The sequence below is a fragment of the Rhinoderma darwinii genome, chromosome 5 (genome assembly GCF_050947455.1).
Source record: "Rhinoderma darwinii isolate aRhiDar2 chromosome 5, aRhiDar2.hap1, whole genome shotgun sequence".
In the NCBI taxonomy this organism is placed as follows: domain Eukaryota; kingdom Metazoa; phylum Chordata; class Amphibia; order Anura; family Rhinodermatidae; genus Rhinoderma; species Rhinoderma darwinii.
Genome location: NC_134691.1, coordinates 250,039,830 through 250,059,805, shown reverse-complemented (window position 1 = coordinate 250,059,805; position 19,976 = coordinate 250,039,830). Strand labels below are relative to the sequence as shown.

The 19,976-nt window shown below is 39.5% G+C and overlaps 1 protein-coding gene across 8 annotated transcripts in view; it reads right to left on the bottom strand.

Moving 5' to 3' along the window:
* SUGCT (succinyl-CoA:glutarate-CoA transferase) overlaps window positions 1-19,976 on the bottom strand; it is a 1,185,368-nt gene that overhangs the window by 534,287 nt on the left and 631,105 nt on the right. For all 8 annotated transcript variants that reach the window (XM_075828569.1, XM_075828573.1, XM_075828572.1 and 5 more), the window contains one exon: window positions 7,246-7,348. In XM_075828569.1, the coding sequence (XP_075684684.1) occupies window positions 7,246-7,348 (103 nt within the window). The remainder of the gene's footprint in view (window positions 1-7,245; window positions 7,349-19,976) is intronic.

Here is a 19,976-nt window from a genome sequence, read left to right as displayed (position 1 = left end):
CAAGACAGCGCTCTAATTATTATACTGTGTTTCCCGGTTTTAGAATCACCCTACATGTGGCACTAATCTTTTGCCTGGAAATTTGACAGGGCTCAGGAGTGAGAGAATACCATGCGAAATTGAGGCCTAATTTGGCGATTTACACAGAATTGGTTCACAATTGCAGAGGCTCAGATGGGAAATAATAATAGAAACCCCCCAGAAGTGACACCATTTTAGAAACTACACCCCTCAAGGAATTTATTAAGGGGTGTAGTGAGCATTTTCACCCCACATGTCTTTTCCATAAATAAATGCGCTGCGTATGGTGCAAAGTAAAAATTAACATTTTTCCCCAGAATTGCCAATTCAGTGGCAAGAATGTCGTGCCCAGCTTATGCCACTGGAGACACACATCCCAAAAATTGTTAAAAGGGTTCTCCAGGCTATGGCAGTGCCATATATGTAGAAGTAAACTGCTGTTTGGGCACGCTGTAGGGTTCAGATGGGTGGGAGCGCCATTTGGCTTTTGGAGCGTGGATTTTGCTTGGTGGTAGTTTTGTTTGGAGTTTCACTGGTGTTTTAGTTTATAATGTGGGGCGTATGTAAGCTGGGCAGAGTACATCAGGGGCATAGTAAGGGGGTATAATAATGGGGTAAACAATAAAATAATCCATAGATGTGTGTTACTCTGTGAAGCAATCATTTCTGCACAGGCCGGTGTTGCACTGATAAACGGTGTCTTTACTTATCCCCCTTTTGGTCCACACTCCGCACCTTTGCAGTTTGGGGAATTTTGCTGGAAAAGCGTTGTCCTGGTATAATACGGGCACCCTCGCTTCTAGCAGATATGTTTGGGCCCCCCTTCCTGGTTCCCTAATTTTAGTGCCCCGATAAATCGCCTCTTGAAACAGATGAAATGTTCCCCTCTGATCTGCACAACTGCATATTTTTTATTTCCTGACTTATGGAAGCCTTAACTAGTTTTATTTTTTCATAGACTTAGTGGTATGAGGGCTGTTTTTTTGCGGGACGAGCTGTAGTTATTATTGGTATTATTTTGGGGTACATGCGACTTTTTGATCACTTTTTATCCTATTTTTTGAGAGGCAAGGTGACCAAAAACTGCAAATCTGCCATAGTTTTTTAGTTTTTTTTTATACAGCGTTCACCATGCATTATAAATTACTTTATTCTGTGGGTCAGTACGACTCCGGCGATACCTAATTTATGGTTCTTTTTTATGTTTTACAACTTTTTGCACATTAAAATTACTTTTGTAAAAAGAATGTATTTTTTCTGTCACCAAGTTGTGAGAACCATAACTTTTTAATTTTTTCTTCGACGGAGCTGTATGAGGGCTTGTTTGCGAGACGAGCTATAGTTTTTATAGGCACCATTTTTGGATACATGCGACTTTTTGATCACTTTTGATTTCAATTTTTGTAGGGCAAAGTGACCAAAAGACAGAAATTCTGGCAACATTTTTAACTTTTTTTTTTTACGCCGTTCACCGCGTGGAATAAATAACATAATATTTTTATCGTTTACGCCGTTACGGTCACAGCGATACAAAATATGTATGGTTTATTTTGTTTTTTTCAATAATAAAGGACTTGATAAGGGAAAAAGGGCGATTGTGTTTTATTTTATTACTTAAAATTTTTATTATATTTTTTACAACTTTTTTTCAAATTTTTTTCACTTTTTTTTTACACTTTACTTTATTCCCGCTAGGGGGCTTGAAGGTCCAACTGTCAGATTTTTTTCCGAATACATTGCACTACCTACATATTGCAATGTATTAGATCTGTCAGTCATTCACTGAGCGGGGCCTAATCGGCTTCCGTAATGGCGAACAGGAGGCCATTGTTAGGTCTCCTGGTGTCATAATAGCAGTCGGCAGTCGTGCTATGCACACCGGGAGGCCAGTATTAGGCCACCGGTTGCCATTGCAGCCACCGACACCCCGGCGATTTCATTTCATTTGACGGCTGCATTTAAGGGGATAATTGCGGGGATCAAAGCTAAGTTTGGTCCCCGCCGTTACAGCAGGATATCAGCTGTCAGATACAGCATAATGCATTCAAAAAAGGAACTGCCTGAAATTTTAAGGATATAAACGGATGCCCCAGAGGAAGCCGGAAGGGCGAAACCCAGGGTCGGGTTGCATTATTTGGAGTGTTACAAGAGCTTATATTATGCTTTTGTCTATATCTGTTTTTGTACGTATGGAATAAATTTGTGGAATTTGTAGTTTCCCAAGGGTAGTGCACTATCTCCTTTTTTCTCCCTTGCTGGAGATTTAGAACATCAAGTACGAGGATATACACAGCAAGCAGTTGCATTTCCGCAGTTGCATTTCTGTGTGTTACCACAAGTACCAGCGAGATACACACACCAGTGGAAATCTGGATCGTTCTGCATGCTAGCTGGGGGAAGGTCAAACCCTTGATGGACACTTCAGACTTTACATCTACAACCGTCTGAGTGGTAAAAAACTATCATTTTGTCTCTGTTTTTTGTGGTGTTGAGGATTTCACCTCTTTTTTACCTGCTCCGGTTGTTCATCTCCTTGTTGAGATATTTCAGTGAGTAGAGAGCTGAGCTATATATTTGGTTGGAATTAATATCTACTAATGTATAATAGCAAATAAAATTGAAAAAAATTAATGAGAAAAGTATGTATGTTACCATATTTATTCTGAAAATTACACCATGAAGGCAACACATTTTTGGAAATCATTAAACATTTTTTTTTTTAGCAAAAGAACTTTATCCTTTAATCATTCAAAATTCTGTATTAAACAAACTCTTAACAAGACTGGAAATCTTAATGGATGACTTCAATCTGTTCTTATTTACCACAACCTCAGTGGTATAAGCAAATAACACAAAGTGGTTTGAGGTTTTCCGAAAAAACAAAAATCAACCCTAAAATCCAATACCATTTTGAATTTAAACATACAGATTTTTAGTGAGCTAAAACTAGTAGATGAAAAAATATTTGATATATCGAGGAATTTAGTAGTAATGGTTATAACCAATAAATGCAAGGAAATTGACTTATCATTCCAACTGTTTGACTAACATGTCTTAAACGTACAATAAGATATATGTACTGTGTTTTATTGTGGACACTGACATTCCTCGAAATTAAAATGAATGCCAGATAACCCTTTATTTGCCAAAGAGGTCAGCAAAATAATACTGTAGAGTGTACTGCTACTTCCAGAGGCACAGAGGGGATTAAGAAACGCTTCCGGGTCAAGACTCTAGAATTTATTACAATTGTCAACTTCAGGACTCAGCAGTTGAGAAGACAATTTTGAGCATATGTATCTAATTTGCAACTGTAGTTAGTAATAAAGTGTTTGTCTGAGATCAGCCAGTGTTCTGGGTAGGTTGTATATCCCTGTCAGCATATAAAGCACACTCCAGAACTCTTGCCAGAGATAAAACCAGAATAACTGCCATATAGGGCATTGCAACGCATGCCACACAAGTGGAGTCTATCAGGTGGAGGATAATGTTAGTGATGCATCACCACTGAGAAGTACTGGGACGGAATAATCAGCAGTGAAATATCACAGCTGGTCATGATTTCAGCCTGTGCCAAACACCTGCAAACTCTAAAAGGATATCAAAACAAAACTCCACCCAATGGCAGAGAGCCATCCCTTAACAACCAGTCGTTGACTCTACATCACCATAAAAATTAATTTAACATTTCTACAGAAACAGTATTCTTCCTGTCCCAAAAGGCCCTTCCATTTCCTTTCACAGTTCTTTCGGCTAAGATAAATATGCCCCAGAAAACAAACAGAAAATAAAGAACTTAAATATTTGATGAATGGAAAAAATATCTGTTGGTTAAAACTGTTTATTTGTGGAAGTCTGTGAAATTAGTAGGTTATATTAACCTCCAGACAATGTTATGATGCTTAGGATCCTCCATCTTTAACGTATCCTAAAAAAAAGTATGCTGCCACATCTGATAAAAAAGTACAGCACACATTGAGAGTACAAGTCAAATCCAAGGTCACTGTAAGATGTTTGTTCCATTTACTTACGTGATTACATGACAAGGACCAGGCTGTGAATAGCTAAAGTCAGAAGACACATTTTGCTATAGGGTTCCCTGGACCTTTTGAGGCCAATATAATTTTGTTTTGTAAAAGTTTATAGGGAAATTTTTTTAAAAAGTAGATAGTACATGCAAGATAAAAATGCAATAACATTACTGTTTTGTATCAAAAATATATTTCATATACAATGACTCTAACTTACTGCATAGTTCTTAATAGATACAGCATATCTTTAGTTCTAAATGACCACATAAACTTGGTCAAGTTTTACTTTAGCCACATCCAATATTCAGAAAATCTCTCATACATCTCTGCACATGGAGCAATACAAGGGTACTATATTTACACCATTTAAAAAGGGGGGAGTTGTAAATTGGGGAATATGTATTTGTGTGTATCCCTTGTCTGATAAGCATCTGTTAGCAAAAAAATACTGGAACACAGATTAAAGGGAATGTAACACCTATATTTTAAGAGAGGTCCTTTGCGAGGCTTTTTAGACAATAACTATATGCTCTGGCTGAGATCAAGGATGTATGAAAAAGAGTTAAAAAAACAAAAACGTTTCAGAAAGATAATAGGTTACGGCTGATCTCATTAGCATTAGGTTTCTATTTATGGCAGACCTATGTGAATAGGGATTTTACTACTTTCAAATAAATCTCAATTGGCATGGATCAAAAAGTTATTTTACTTACTCAATCTGGTTCACTATTTCCAAACATAAATAAAAAAGCAGTAAAAACCAGGTATATGGCCTAGAATAAGGGTATTAGTTGTAGTGCGGAATGTAGCACTGCCAGGCACACTGGCTTAACAAGACCGCCCAATCTATGAAGGGCTCGGAGATTAACAAAGCAGAGAGGCAGAAATCAAGTACTTCAGATAGTGAGTAAATCCAGGACTCATAATTTTGTATAAAGGTTACAGTGCATTGCGAAATTATTCCCCCCGCCCCCCAGTTTTTCCTGTTTTGTTGCATTACAACCTGGAATTAAAATGGATGTTTGGGGGATTGTATCATTTGATTTACACAACATGCCTACCACATTGAAGGTGCAAGATATTTTTTACTGTGACACAAACAATAATTTAGACAAAAAAAACCCAGAGAACTTTAATGTGCATAAGTATTCACCCCTTGAAAGTCAATACTTTGTGGAGCCACCGTTAGCTACAATTACAGATGTAACTCTCTTCGGGAATGTCTCTATTAGCTTACCACATCTAAACACTGGGATTTTTTACCCATTCTTCCAGGCTAAACTGCTCCAACTCCTTCACGTTAGATAGGTTGTGTTGGTGTACCGCGGTCTTCACGTCATGCCACAGATTCTCAAATGCATTGAAGTCTGGGCTTTGACTAGACCATTCCAAGACATGTAAATGTTTCCCCTTAAATCACTCCAGTGCAGCTTTAGCAGTATGTTTAGGGTCATTGTCCTGCTGAAAAGTGAAATTCTGTACCAGTCTCAAATCTCTGACAGACTGAAATAGGTGATGCTGCCACTACCATGCTTCCCTGTGGGAATGGTGTTCTTGGAGTGATAAGTATTAGATTTGTGCCACACATAACGTTTCCCAGGATGGCCAAAAAGTTCAATTTTAGTCTCATCTGACCAGAGAACTTTCTTCCATGTGTTTGGGGAGTGTGCCACATGCTTTTTGGCAAACTCAAAACGTGTTTTCGAATGTTTTTGTTTAAGCAATAGCCGTTTTCTGGACAACCTTCCATAAAGTCCCACTGTGTGGAGTGTACGGCTTATAGTGGTTATAAGCCGTGTTATTGTTGGCGTCTTTGTTGAATCTCTGATTAATGCCCTCCTTGCCCGGTCTGTGAGGTTTGGTTTGTGGCCTCCTCTTGTCAGGTCTGTAGTTGTGCCATATTCTTTCCATTTTGTTATAATGGATTTAATGCTGCCCTGTGAAATATTCAGTCTGGGATATTTTTCCATGACTCAACCCTGATCTATACTTCTCCACAACTTTGTCTCTGACCTGCTTGGAGAGCTCTTTGGTCTTCATGTTTCTTGCTTATTTGGTTTGCAGATTCAGGGCCTTTCAGAACAGGTGTATTTATACTGACACCTGGTGACAGATCATGTGACACTTCGATAGCATACAGGGGGTCCTTATCCAACTAATGATGTGACTTCTAAAGTTAATTGGTTTGTCTAGACCTTATTTAGGGTTTTCATAGCCATGAGGTTAAATATATATGCATTTACAACTTTTCAATTTTGAGATATTTTTTTTTTCTAAACAAGGTATTTTTTTCCCATTAAATTGTAACAATTTGAACTATTCTGTCAGTTCCATTACATAAAATCAAATTTAAAATCTGTTTTAATTCCAGGATGTAATGCAACAAAACAGAAAAAAACACCAAGGGGGTGAATACTTTCACAAGGCACATTAGTTTTTCATCACTGGCACTTAATAGCTTGGTGTGTATTTTGATAAAGATGCCACCTTCTGATCTGGACACCATCTCAGACAATATGATTAAAGAAGACCTCCAGCGGAAATAAAACTTTTCTGATTTCCATTTTCTTAATATTCTCCTTAATAAGATAAGAGAATAGAAGTATAATGCCAAGGAAGCTGAAGATTGAGTGTGAGAAGGAATCTATCTATTCATTAGCAGGAACTACAATAAAAGTTTGTATCCCCCTTGTGGAGTGCATATGTGGAACAGCAAATGTGTGAGCGGTTGAAGCTTGTAATTGCATCATAGAGGAATTCTAGTCACAGTGTGAGTGACTGATCTATCCCCATTGACTCAACTAGACAAAGCATGTCCTCGAAGCCTGATTTAGTCTGTTGCTATGCAATGGCACCATACATCTAGTGGTGAAAGCAGAAAGAAACAGAACAGACATGTGCCTGACATGCCTTAATAAAACACATGAAAACTTTCGTTTGGGACAGAGTTTCCCTTTAAGGCTGGTCAAGAGAATGTCTGGATGCAAAACTGACTTGATTTATTGTATTGTTCAAGTCTTGTAACACAGGAAGCCGTTGTATTGCAGATTCATGGTTCTTCTGAAGCCAAGATGCACATCTTCATATATTTTCATTCTTTTTTACAAACTGTGCATCTGGCTTAAGCTGCTCACTAAATGAACTTAGAAAACCGATAATTCATATAAAGTAAAATAAGTGATCTCAGACTGACCTGGGGTTCAGAAAAAACTTGCTTTATACTGTTGATTGGCCCATATGGGATGCCACTTCCTTCAAAGAGCTCAAGCCATTCAGCGGTTGTTTTTCCTGAGAACCTAGGAACAAACAAAAGATTGTGGTCTAAATTTTCGCTTTTTTAAAAAATATTCTAAAGGATGTAAAGCCCTACCACACTGATTTATTCCCAGGCAGCCAATATTGAAACAGAAAATGTTCAGCGGAAATGCAAAAGCCTAAAGCCCTAGGCAAAGAACATGGTTAAAGAGCCTTGTAATTCTATCTGATTGTCTTAATATGAGTTGCAAACCAAAATTATCAGCAATTTCATATATGGTCAGAGCATTTCCTCAAGGCTTTTTATACTGTAATGATCATCACATTTGTAAGACAATAGCATTAACATTCTACGGGGGAGGGGGGAAATATGGAACACTTGAGTTTTGATCTTAAAAACCTGATATGAAGCAGCCTTGACTTTTTCCTGCCTATCATATGTGAAACATATGTCGTAACGAACAACCACAACTGCTATATAGCTAAATGATGTTCATATTTATTAGCAACATAATTTTGAAATATGGATTAGCGGGGTCACACGGCCATGGACCACAATGCACTTGACATAGCCTGGATATAGGCAACATTCTTATTTTGTAGCCTGCTGAAAGCTCTGATCACGGCACATTTATTTAAAAAATCATCTGTTAAATGTTGCAGTTTCAGTAAGCAATATGATCCATGCATACAAACTGGCAGCTGATGTGACCTTTTGATAAGTAAAGCAGGAAACAAAGTTGTATGATTAGGGTCCGCTTGTATGTGCAAGGCTGCTGAGCCAAACCTTGTTATATAATCCTCTTACATTTTCTTGTTCTTAAAACAAAAACAAAAAAAGAACAGAAGGAAAAAGTATATTTTGGTGAAAGTATGCCTGAAAGGAAAAGGATTGAAATTAGTCTGAAAAGAATTAGACAGCGTGGCTGCAAGTGACTGCTTATGGATACTAGAATGATTTGTCTTAGTTTAATGTGCAGTGTTAGGCTGGATTCACACGAGCATGTTCGGTCCGTAAAGGACGGAACATATGTCGGCCGCAAATCCCGGACCGAATACACTGCAGGGAGCCGGGCTCCTAGCATAATAGTTATGTACGACGTTAGGAGTCCCTGCCTCTCCGTGGAACTACTGTCCCGTACTGAAAACATGATTACAGTACGGGACAGTTGTCCCGCAGCGAGACAGGGACCCCTAGAATCATACATAACTATGATGCTAGGAGCCTGGCTCCCAGCAGTGTATTTGGTCCGGGATTTGCGGGCGAAATACGTTCCGTCCTTTACGGACCGAACATGCTCATGTGAATCCAGCCTTAGACAACCTTCCCTCTGCCATAAACCTCAATTTAGAGCTCTATGGTACAAATTTTCAAAATTCCATTAAGCACTGATTTCCATGCTGTCGGTAGTCACCCTCATGGGGCTCATGGCATTTTTTCAAGTTGTGGAACCCATGTTCTTTTTTTATGCTAGTTTTATGATATAAATACATAACATAATTTACATTACATAAATGCTGAAAAACATGAACAAATCAGTAAAACACTGTGTACTCTAAATACAATAATCTAATTATTGTTTCTTATAATTGAAGAATATCTATTGGAAAAAGTTCACCTTTAGGGCATGTGCATACGTGGCAAAATCCGCAGCCTATTACAGTAGCAGCAAAGTGGATGAGATTTGAACATATCTCATCCACATGTTGCATAAAAAAATCTGCTGAGAAAACGTGCATAAATTGACCTGCTGTGTAGATTTTTAATCAGCAGCATGTCAATTTATGCTGCGGAATGATTGCACTTTGTTGGCTTAGTCGACTACGGTATTCCTCCGGTCAAAACTACGGAAGCCTTGCACAACAGAGACAAACTGAAACCATTGGCACCGGATCTGTTTTCAATGGTGATGGAAACGGAAACCTACGGTTTCAGTATGTGTCAGTCAGGGCTCCGTTCTGACAGAAAGTTCCAACGGAACTGAGCCCTGACGCAAATGTGAACGAAGCCTGAGAGAACTTCTGCAACTATTATCGAACCCCTGTTATAAAGTTCCTTACAACAATCTTATCCAAGGAACACTAAAAGTAAAAAAAAAACACACTAAGGGTATGTTCACACACAAACTCAAAAACGTCGGAAAATACGGAGCTGTTTTCAAGGGAAAACAGCTCCTGATTTTCAGGCGTTTTTTAAGCCACTCGCGATTTTCACAGCGTTTTTTGCGGACGTTTTTGGAGCGGTTTTCAATAGAGTCTATGGAAAACGACTCCAAAAACTTCCCAAGAAGTGACCTGCACTTCTTTTCTTTTCTTCTTTTTCAAAACGGACCATCGGAACAGAACGCAGTTTTTCCTATTGAAATAAAGGAGCAGATGTTTGGAGGCGTTCTGCTTCCGATTTTTCGTCAGTTTTTCGGGCGTTTATGGCCCGAAAAATGGCAGAAAATAGGCCGTGTGAACATACCCTTAAACATGCAACCAAACATCAACATTCACCAAATCTTGTTTAGTATTTAAATTAAAAAAAATGTAAAAAAATCTATGGCTACACTTTACTGGTCTGGACTAACATCTTAAATTGTGATAATACTGCCTGCCCTTTCTCACTTCTCCCACCATTTAATAATTTTTTGCCAGAGTGATTCATTCTCACCCTCCTTTGCCACCTTAACTTACCATCCTACTTCCTTTAGTTCTATTTTTTTTTTTATGCTACTATACTCTGCGAGATACCGCTTTTTTTTTTATCTTTACCTTGAATGTGTCAGAATGAGAGCCACTATTATGGCGTACAACTCCGTTTTGGCTCATAGAGAGGAAGACCCCGCTTTATGATGCTTATATGCCCTAGTAGGGCATATGGACAGGGGTGGTCTTCATAAGACAACCCCTTAAATGATGTACAGTATATTATTGGTTAGCCCTCTCTATTGGCTAGGGAAGCCTCACTGCATATTGTTTATGTCATTATTTTATTCTTTCCTGCCAGTGCTGTTGTGGACAATCCGAAGAATAGCGACTTCTGCCAAGCTTCTTCTTCCATTCTCTCCTGTTAGGACAGTGCCAAGCCAGAGTCTATTTAATTGGGTTGTCAGGTTGTCAGGTTGTCTTAGAGACCAGTCTGTGTGAGATTCTGTAGGTCTTCAGTTCATAGAAGAATTGCTACTTAATTAAGGATACAAGGGGGTCATGAACTACATTTTTTTCCCAGCTCTTATGCGCTAACCACATTTTATATAAATAAATTGAGGAAGACTGTACGTATGAAAGATACAAGAATGTGTTTTGGTTGTATGTCCTACATTTTCCACACAATTACATTCAGGGCAATGATATGGATTATTAGACCTAGTAGGTCACGCCTATGTTGCCAGTGGGGGGCACAAATTACGCTGCCTTAACATTTTTTTGGTACAAACAATTGGTGGATGCTGTGTTTGAGTGGAAGATATTACTGTAGGAACCTATTAATTGGGGTGATATACTATGCAGAAAGTTAACAGTCCGTTCTTGAAGTTGATGTGTTGGTAGGAAAAATGTAAGGATCTGAGTGACTTTGACAGAGACAAAATTGTGATGGCTAGACAGCTCAGTTTGAGCATCTCCAAAATTGTCAGGTCTTGTGGAGTGTTCTCGGTATCCAGTGTTTCGTACCAAAAGTGCTCCATAGATGGACAACCGATGAACCAGAACAGGATCATGGCAGCCCAGTGATTGGTCAGAGTGTGCATGCTGACACCTGACCACCACCGAAAGAACCTACAATGGGCTTGAAAGCATCAGAACTGGACCATGGAGCAATCAAAGAAGGTGGCCTGGTCTGATGAACCATGTTTTCTTTTGCATCATGTGGATGGCCAGATACCTGTGCATTGCTTACCTGGGGAAGAGATGGCACCAGTATGCACTATGGGAAAAAGGCAAGCCAGCAGAGGTAGTGTGATGCTTTGGTCTATTTTCTGCTGGAAAACCTGGCATTCATGTGGATGTTACTTTGACTCTTCCCACCGACCTAAACATTGTTGGAGACCAAGTACAAACCTTCACGGCAATAGTATTCCCTAATGGCAGTGGCCTCTTTTAGTATGATAATGAGCCCTGACACACTGCAAAGATTCCGGAATGTTTTGAGGAGCACGGCAAAGAGTTTAAGTGTTTACTTGGCCTTTGAATTCCCATATCTTAATCTGATTGAGCATCTGTGCGATGTGCTGGAAAAACAAGCATGATCCATGGAAGCCCCACCTCGCAATTTACAAGACTTACAGCAGGGGCAGGAAACCTTAGATAGGTGGAGATCTACTTTTGTAACTTGGGAGGGTCTTGAGATCTACTTCGTACCGATTTCTGACAGAACCATAGGGTGAATAGTGTGTAAGTTTTGATGTGCGTTACAATGGTCTTAAAAGACACTGTCCAAGGATAAATATAACTTTTTAAATGAAATTCATTGCTACAAATCATACAGGAGAGTAGATCAGTGACATAGTCACAGGCAAAAAAAAAAACAACTACATTCAGTGACTAACAGGTGATGGCTTCTTTGATTGTAGATGTTCTTTTTCTTCATCTTTTCAATTGGAGCCAGACCACCATAAACGCTTCTTCAAGCCACGACTTATTTCAATTATTGCACTCAATCGGAAATAGTGTCTACATAATATCCACAAAATAAATGTATCAATTATAGTGCCCCCATTGTCATGCCGCTCAACTTTTGTTAAGCCACACCTCTAACCATGCCTAATCCCCGCCCAAACACCCAATTATGCCGAGTCTCTGCCAGAAGACCAGTGCCAAAACAACTCTAAACAGCACCACCATCAGAACTGCAGGTGGGAGCAGCATGCCAAGGAATACGTGGTGCGCAGTATAATGTGCTCATGCAGTAAGCGCAGTGATAGGGTGAGAGGGGGTATGGCGATGACAGTAGGATATGTTTCAGGGAGAGTGGAACAGCACCCAAAATCCGGGACTGTCCTGTTTTAGAACTGAGACCTTGGGGGGTATGCACACGTGACTGCATAGGGCCCCAATCAGGTGTAACATTATAATGACAATATAACAGGAATAACTCTCCAGGGTCATGCCATGATTACAGATCACTCCTGCCATCATTGTTTATTCTCCAGGGGAGGGCAGTTATTAGGTAATCCCATCCCCAGCTAAACATAGCCTTAAGGCTCTGTTCGCACTACTGTCGGAGGCTCCGATTGGAGCCTCTATCGGTAGTTCTGTCATATTTGATGGAAGAATAGCATGCAGCTCTATTATTCCTGTCAAAACGACAGGCACCATAATGGAACCCGGCGTGAACTGGTCAATGGAGTCCCTCTTTACTCCATAGTTTTCGTTTTCTGCTCTAATGATGGAGCAGAAAAAGAAAAATCATGACAGCAGTGTGAACTCTTAAGCAGGAACATCTGATTATTAGGAAGAAAATGGGATTTACTGCCACCACAGGTGCAACATCCACGGACTCCAATACTTCTATGTGTTCCACCTGAGAGCAACAGGCCACTGCTGGGGAGCAACCAAGCACCAATGGGAATCAACCGACCAACACAGGGGAACACTGGGAAGATCTGCTGTCCTACACCAGCTGTGGACTGTTAACCAATGCAGAGGTCCCCCCGTGGCTCTTCTCTCACATTCACCGGTCACAAGTTCCCAGCAGGGAGTAGTGGGTGATCTGTGCGGAGGCAGAGGAGGGAGAGGAGCCCCCTCTCTGTCAGCAGACCCACATTGGGACATGTGGCAGGACGGTTGGGTGGTATGTTGACACAATAATGCTAAAGGAGGGAAGCAGGCCTCTTTATCAAGCTCTTTTGCACTAGTGTCAGTGCGTCAGCTTGATACTGTTCAGTCAGTAAGGCAGAATAAACTTTATTCTGCAGTACTTTTCACTGATTTAAAAAATATATAAATGTATTCCTCAAGTACTGGGTATCACCTTATTTTTATATATCAGTGAAAAATGATTCTGCAGTACTGATGCAGTTCTAGTCGACCTGACGATCGCGATCCACGGCTTGCCGACACCTAGCTTGAAGGATCTGGTAACATCTTGGTGCCACATACCACATGACACCTTCAGAGGTATGTATATACATGTAGTGAGGGATGGAGCAGGAATCATAACATTGAGAATTTGTAGGGTAGATTGGGCGACAGTAAAATAAAAGATTTTACATCCGACAGCTGTCATGCTGAACAATGGAAATTGACAGGTCTTGCCTCTTATTACATTTACAATAAATGCAAATAAATAGATTTTAAGAGGGTGATTGCAGAAATAGTCATTTTGAATACACAAAGTTACATTAAAATGTAAGGCTAACATATAGAGTAATAATAGTTATAAGAATAACGTTTCTGAGGGAATAAACGAGAATGCACCAAAATCGGAACCTTTTCAGTCAGAATGTCAATGAGTCAACTCTATGTAAATATTATGCTCTCATGGTACGCTTAATGAATTTTCAAGGCGAACACATAGATCATTTCTGGAATTACACTAGTGGATTCCTTGATGCTCTGTGAAGCATTTGCAAATGCAAATCAGTATCAAACGTGCCTTCAGACTGTTCAACATCCCCCTGAAATCACTTGGGTATATTTAAGGCTTTAGTGTTTTTGTATCCTTTAGTCTCATCCCCCAAGAACTATAAATGGCTTCATTTCTTTTTATGGAAAACAAAATATATGTCATGATGATTTTTTTACACTACTGCCGTAACTAATGTCTGTTTTATGCAGTGGGAGATGAGATTAAATACCTTCAAGCTCATTCAGTCAAGGATGAACCATCTTTGCATTCCACGATTACCAAAGGACACATTAATCGTGCTCCCCTGAAACAAAAACTCTTGACCTAAATTTAAAGTCAAATTACTTCCTCAGTCCGCAAATTTGTACATAAAAATATTTATTTCCTTTAAGAAGTTAATTTAACTTCTACAGGATAAAAAATGACAAAGGTTCAGGTACGTTGCTTATACATATCTACTGTAAATTGAAATGTGACAAGATATATTGGGGGAGATTTATGAATACTGTTGTAACAAGTGTTATAGGGGTATTCCCATTTTAAGCATTTACTGTATGGCATATCTATAGAATTTGCCATAAATGTCTAACAGATGTAGGTCCTAGCTATAAGATCCACGCCTATCTCGAGATTATGGATCCCCTGACCGTATCCCCACATGGTGAGATGACTGCTGCATCAAGGCGGAGACCCGGTGGTATGATTGCCGGGATTACGGAAACAGCCAAGCTCGCAAACCAAAGCTGTTTCCGTAAAAACCCATTCACTTCTTTGGGAGTTCCGGAAACGGCATAGTTCAGCAAGCTCAGGCTTTTTTCATAATACGAACCACCTTGCCAATGGGTCTCCACCTGGATGCAATGGCCAGTGGCCATCTTACTCTGTGGGGATGGGGGGGCTATGAAAACAAAAACAAGTGATAGGTAATAATTTGTGTGGAATTTAACATGCAGTAGATTTTGCAATATTGAGGCTTTATTATATACAGCCATTTAAAATGTGTCCATGTCACATAAAATAGTCCCATGATGGTGCAGGTAGGTTGTGGGAGGTGTGAGAATATTTTTTTATATCATAGACTTTTTTTTAATGATAACATGATGTGTGTTAACCAGGCATTCTTCTGTATTCAGATCACAGATAATAGTGATCTAATGCCTGATGGCCATTAGATCACTATTAGCAAAGATCTACCAACAGAGGAATGCTTGAAGGACTTGAAGCATACTCCTTCACCCGTCACTGTTGGAAGCCTGTGACGTCATCGAGCCAGCACGGTTTTCCATGGCTTCCTTCATTTAGGTCCAATTGCAGAACACAGAGCTCACGTATAGTTTGTGACAAGGAAGCTGATCATTTCATTTCATGACACGATAGGGCCACTATGTCAGCTCGGTCACTATAAAGGCAGAGCGTTATGCAGCGCAATCTGCCATTAAAGAGGATCATGTCTATTAACGTTGCTGCAGCATGATGTACTAGTATATGCCGCATTGATGTAAATAGCTAGAATGACGACATGAGAGAGTAATTAAATTTGTCATATTTTACGACTTGTCTTACCCAAACCCTTTTTCTAAACAGCTTTAAGAACTATCCAAGTAGGTGCATAACGTGTCTAAAACTTAATTTTCTAATTTGGCGCATAGAATGTACTCATGTTATAAAACAGAAAACAATGAAGCACTATTATACGTAACAGTTGATTTATTTCCATGTGAGTAAACACAGATGTAGTAGGTATTGCTGTAACATTGCTGTGACTCTCTAATAATATTCTGGAAAATGACACAAATGCTCAGTCCATTTGATTTGAAAAAATGCACAACGAAGGTGAGAGTTTTTTGATAAAAATTTTATATGACACTGACAGAGTGATGAAAGTGATGGGTTAAAGAGACCTATACCCTTTTGAAGTTTGTCCTCAATGGGGCAAGTTTTGTTTCTGCAGTGTGATGCATGATAAACTATAGTGACAAAAGTATTGGGACACACCTCTTAATTATTGAATTCAGGAGATTAACACCTTCCCGCTCCGCTCAGTACTATGACGTCGAGTTGAGTGCGTTGGTTGCGTTCAGCTCAGTAATAGTACATTAGCACTGTAGCATGGAGCCACCCCCCTGACATATTTAAGTGCTGTAATAACTGCAGTCTCGCACAGCAGTTATCACAGCTCATTCCACGGGGACTGATCGCAGTGTTCTCCACCTATTAACCCCTTAAATGTGGGGGTCAAAAGTGATCAAAAGCATCTAAGGATTTACAACAACATTGGTGCCCCCGCGACGCGATCGCGGGATGTGACGATGGTTGCTATGGCAACCGGAGGCCTAACAATGGCCTCCAGGTCTGCCATCTACGGAAGGCGTTTAGGCCCTGGCAGATGCAGGACCTAATACACTGCCTGTCAGAGTGTGACTGACAGGAATAATACCCTGCAATACATAAGTATTGCAGTGTATTATAACAACGATCGGACAGTTTTTCCCTAATGGGACTAAAAAGAAAAAGTAAAAAAAAAATGTGGAAACAAAAATAAAAAAGTTTGAGTTTCGTAGTAATAAAATTAAAAATCACGCTTTTTCCCTTATCAAGTCCTTTATAATTAGATTTTTTTTTAAAAACTATACATAATTGGTATCACCTATTAAACGATTAAATTATTATGTTATTTATCCCGCGTTGTGAACGCCGTACAAACTATTTATAAAAAAAAAAACAATACCAGAATCGCTATTTTTTGGTCACTTCACCTTCCAAAAAATTGAAAAAAAGAGATGAAAAAGTCACATGTAGCCAAAAATGGTACCAACAAAAACTAAAGTTTGTTCCGCAATAACAAGCCCTCACACAGCTATCTTGATGGAAAAATAAAAAAGATATGGCAACAGAAAAACAAAAAGATTTTTTTTAAAAGGTGATTTTATTGTGCAAATGCTGTAAAACATAAAAAAACTATAGCGCATGGTGAACGCCGTAAATAAACAGAATAAAAAACAAAAGCAGAATTGCTGTTTTTAGTCACCACGCCTCTCAAAAAATAGAATAAAATGTAATCAGATAGTTGCATGTACCCCAAAATGGTACCGATAAAAATAAAGATTATACAGCAAAAAATAAGCCCACACACTACTCCGTCGCAAAAAAATAAAATAAATTATGCCTCTCAGAATATAGCGACACAAAATGTGCAGAGACTGTTCCAATAGGGGGGATAAGATTGGGCATCATTTATTAGTGTGACACTGGCCACACATCTGCAGATTATTATTTATTTACCCCATTATTATACCCTCTTATTATGCCCTGATGTACTCCGCACAGCTTACATATGCCGCCACATTACAAACTGAAATACCAGAACTACTACCAAGCAAAATCCACGATCCAAAAGCCAAATGGTGCTCCCTCCGTTCTGAGCCCAACAGCATCTCCAAACAACAGTTTACTTCCACATATATGTCATTCTCATACCTGGGAGAACCCACTTAACAGTTTGTGAGGTATTTATTTTCAGTGGCACAAGCTGGGAACATCATATTGTGCACTAAAATGGCATATCAGTGGAAAATCCACTGCACATTTATTTCTAGTAAAAGAGAAGTATTAGGTAAAAATACTCACTGATCCCCTTGTTAAATGCCTTGCGGGGTGCAGTTTCAAAAATGGGGGGTCACTTCTTGAGGGGTTTGTTTTACTATTTGACCTCAGAGCCCTGCAATTGTGGGCCAATGCTGTAAAAAAATCACCAAAACAGACCTCAAATGCGCTTGGTGCTCTTTCACTCCTGAAAACTCTAGTTTTGGCCTTGCTAAATTAAGTGGCTTGTATTTTAAGTGGCTTGTATATCAAGTGGAGTTACTAAACCAGAGTTAAAAAGAGGAGTTAAAGTCCCAGTAAGTACTCTTCTCTTCTTCTTCTTCTTATTTTCTTTTACTTTAACAAATTGTTCACAGTTTTTTTTGTAACTGGGATAATGGACAGCAAGATTGGAGGCTTTTTTCAGTGCTTAGTTTGCCATATGTATGCATGACTGGAGCCGGAGTTCCAAGGTGAATACCTCTGTGGTATATATGAGCATGTTGTTCACGTGGAAGCTCGCATTAGAGATCTGGAGGAGCAAAATGCAACACTGAGGGCGATAGACAATCTTGAGCGGAGCATGCTGCTCACTGAGAAAGGGGTTAGTGGGGTAGAACTGGAGGGTAAAGACATGGGTCAGCAGGACCAGGCAAGTAGCTGGGTTAATGTAGAAAGGGATCCAAGAAAAGGAAGGCCAATCCTGTTTCTGATATTCCAAGCAAAATTGCCAAGTTGGTTGACAATGCGAGGATGTCGGCCTCAGAATTGGCAGCCCTAGTGGATACTGATCTCTCTAACAGCCGGGAGAACAGCCCAGCTAGTAGTCGGTGGGATGGTAATGCAGGTAAGGCAAGACAATTGGTAGTTGTAGGGAATTTTATAAACAGGAAGACGGATAGAATAATTTGTCGCCAAGACCGCCTCAACCAAATGGTTTGCTGTCTCCCTGGTGCCAGGGTTCGGCATGTGGTGGAACAGGTGGATAAATTACTAGGAGGGGCTGGTGATAATCCAGCTGTCATGGTCCATGCAGGAACCAATGACAGAATAATCACATTTCTGATAGTGAAATTGAAACATTTAAAGGCAAGTTAAAGTGTATGTTCACAAATGCCAGAAGTCTAGCAAGCAAAATGGGGGAGCTGGAGGCCTTGATACTGGAAGAAGATATAGATATAGTTGGTGTTGCTGAAACATGGCTGGACTCTTCACATGACTGGGCTGTAAATCTACAGGGTTTACACTGTTTCGGAAAGACAGGGCAAATAGGAAAGGTGGTGGTGTATGTCTGTATGTGAGAAGCGATATGAAGGTGAGTGTAAATGAGACATTAGAGGGTGAAGACTGTGAGGAGGTTGAAACCTTGTGGGTGGAATTACAAAGGGAAGTAAACACTGAAAAAATTACTTTTGGTGTAGTCTATAGACCCCCCAATATAACTGAAGAGATAGAAGGTCAAATATATAAACAGATGGAGCGGGCTGCACAGGCGGGTACTGTAGTGATAATGGGAGATTTTAATTTCCGGGATATTAATTGGTGTCATGGTTCGGCTTCAACTGCAAAGGGGAGACATTTCCTCAACCTGTTGCAGGAAAATTTTATGGGCCAGTTTGTGGAAGACCCGACTAGAGGTGAAGCTCTGTTGGATCTGGTCATTTCTAATAATGCAGAGCTTGTTGGGAATGTCAATGTTCGTGAAAACCTCGGTAACAGTGATCATAATATAGTTATATTTTACCTATACTGTAAAAAACAAACGCAGGCTGGGAGGGCAAAAACATTTAATTTTAAGAAAGCCAATTTCCCCAGGATGAGGGCGGCAATTCAGGATATAGACTGGGAAGAACTAATGTCAAATAATGGGACAAATGATAAATGGGAGATTTTCAAATCTACCTTGGGTAATTATAGTGCAAAATGTATTCCTACAGGTAACAAGTATAAACGACTAAAATTAAACCCCACATGGCTTACACCTTCTGTGAAAGGGGCAATACACGACAAAAAAAGGGCATTTAAAAAATACAAATCTGAGGGTACATCTGCAGCCTTTGTAAAATATAAAGAGCTTAATAAAATCTGTAAAAATGTAATAAAATCAGCAAAAATACAAAATGAAAGGCAGGTGGCCAAGGATAGTAAAACAAATCCTAAAAAATTCTTCAAGCATATAAATGCAAAAAAGACAAGGTCTGAACATGTAGGACCCCTAGATAATGGTAATGGGGAGTTGGTCACAGGGGATCAAGAGAAGGCAGAGTTACTAAATGGGTTCTTCCGCTCTGTATATACAACAGAAGAAGGAGCAGCTGATGTAGCCGGTGCCAGTGCTGTTAATATATCAGTTGATATACTGAATTGGATGAATGTAGATATGGTCCAAGCTAAATTAAATAAAATAAATGTACACAAGGCCCCGAGACCAGATGGGTTACACCCTAGAATTCTTAAAGAGCTTAGTTCAGTTATTTCTGTCCCCCTCTTCATAATATTTAAAGAGTCTCTCATGAGTGGTATAGTGCCAAGGG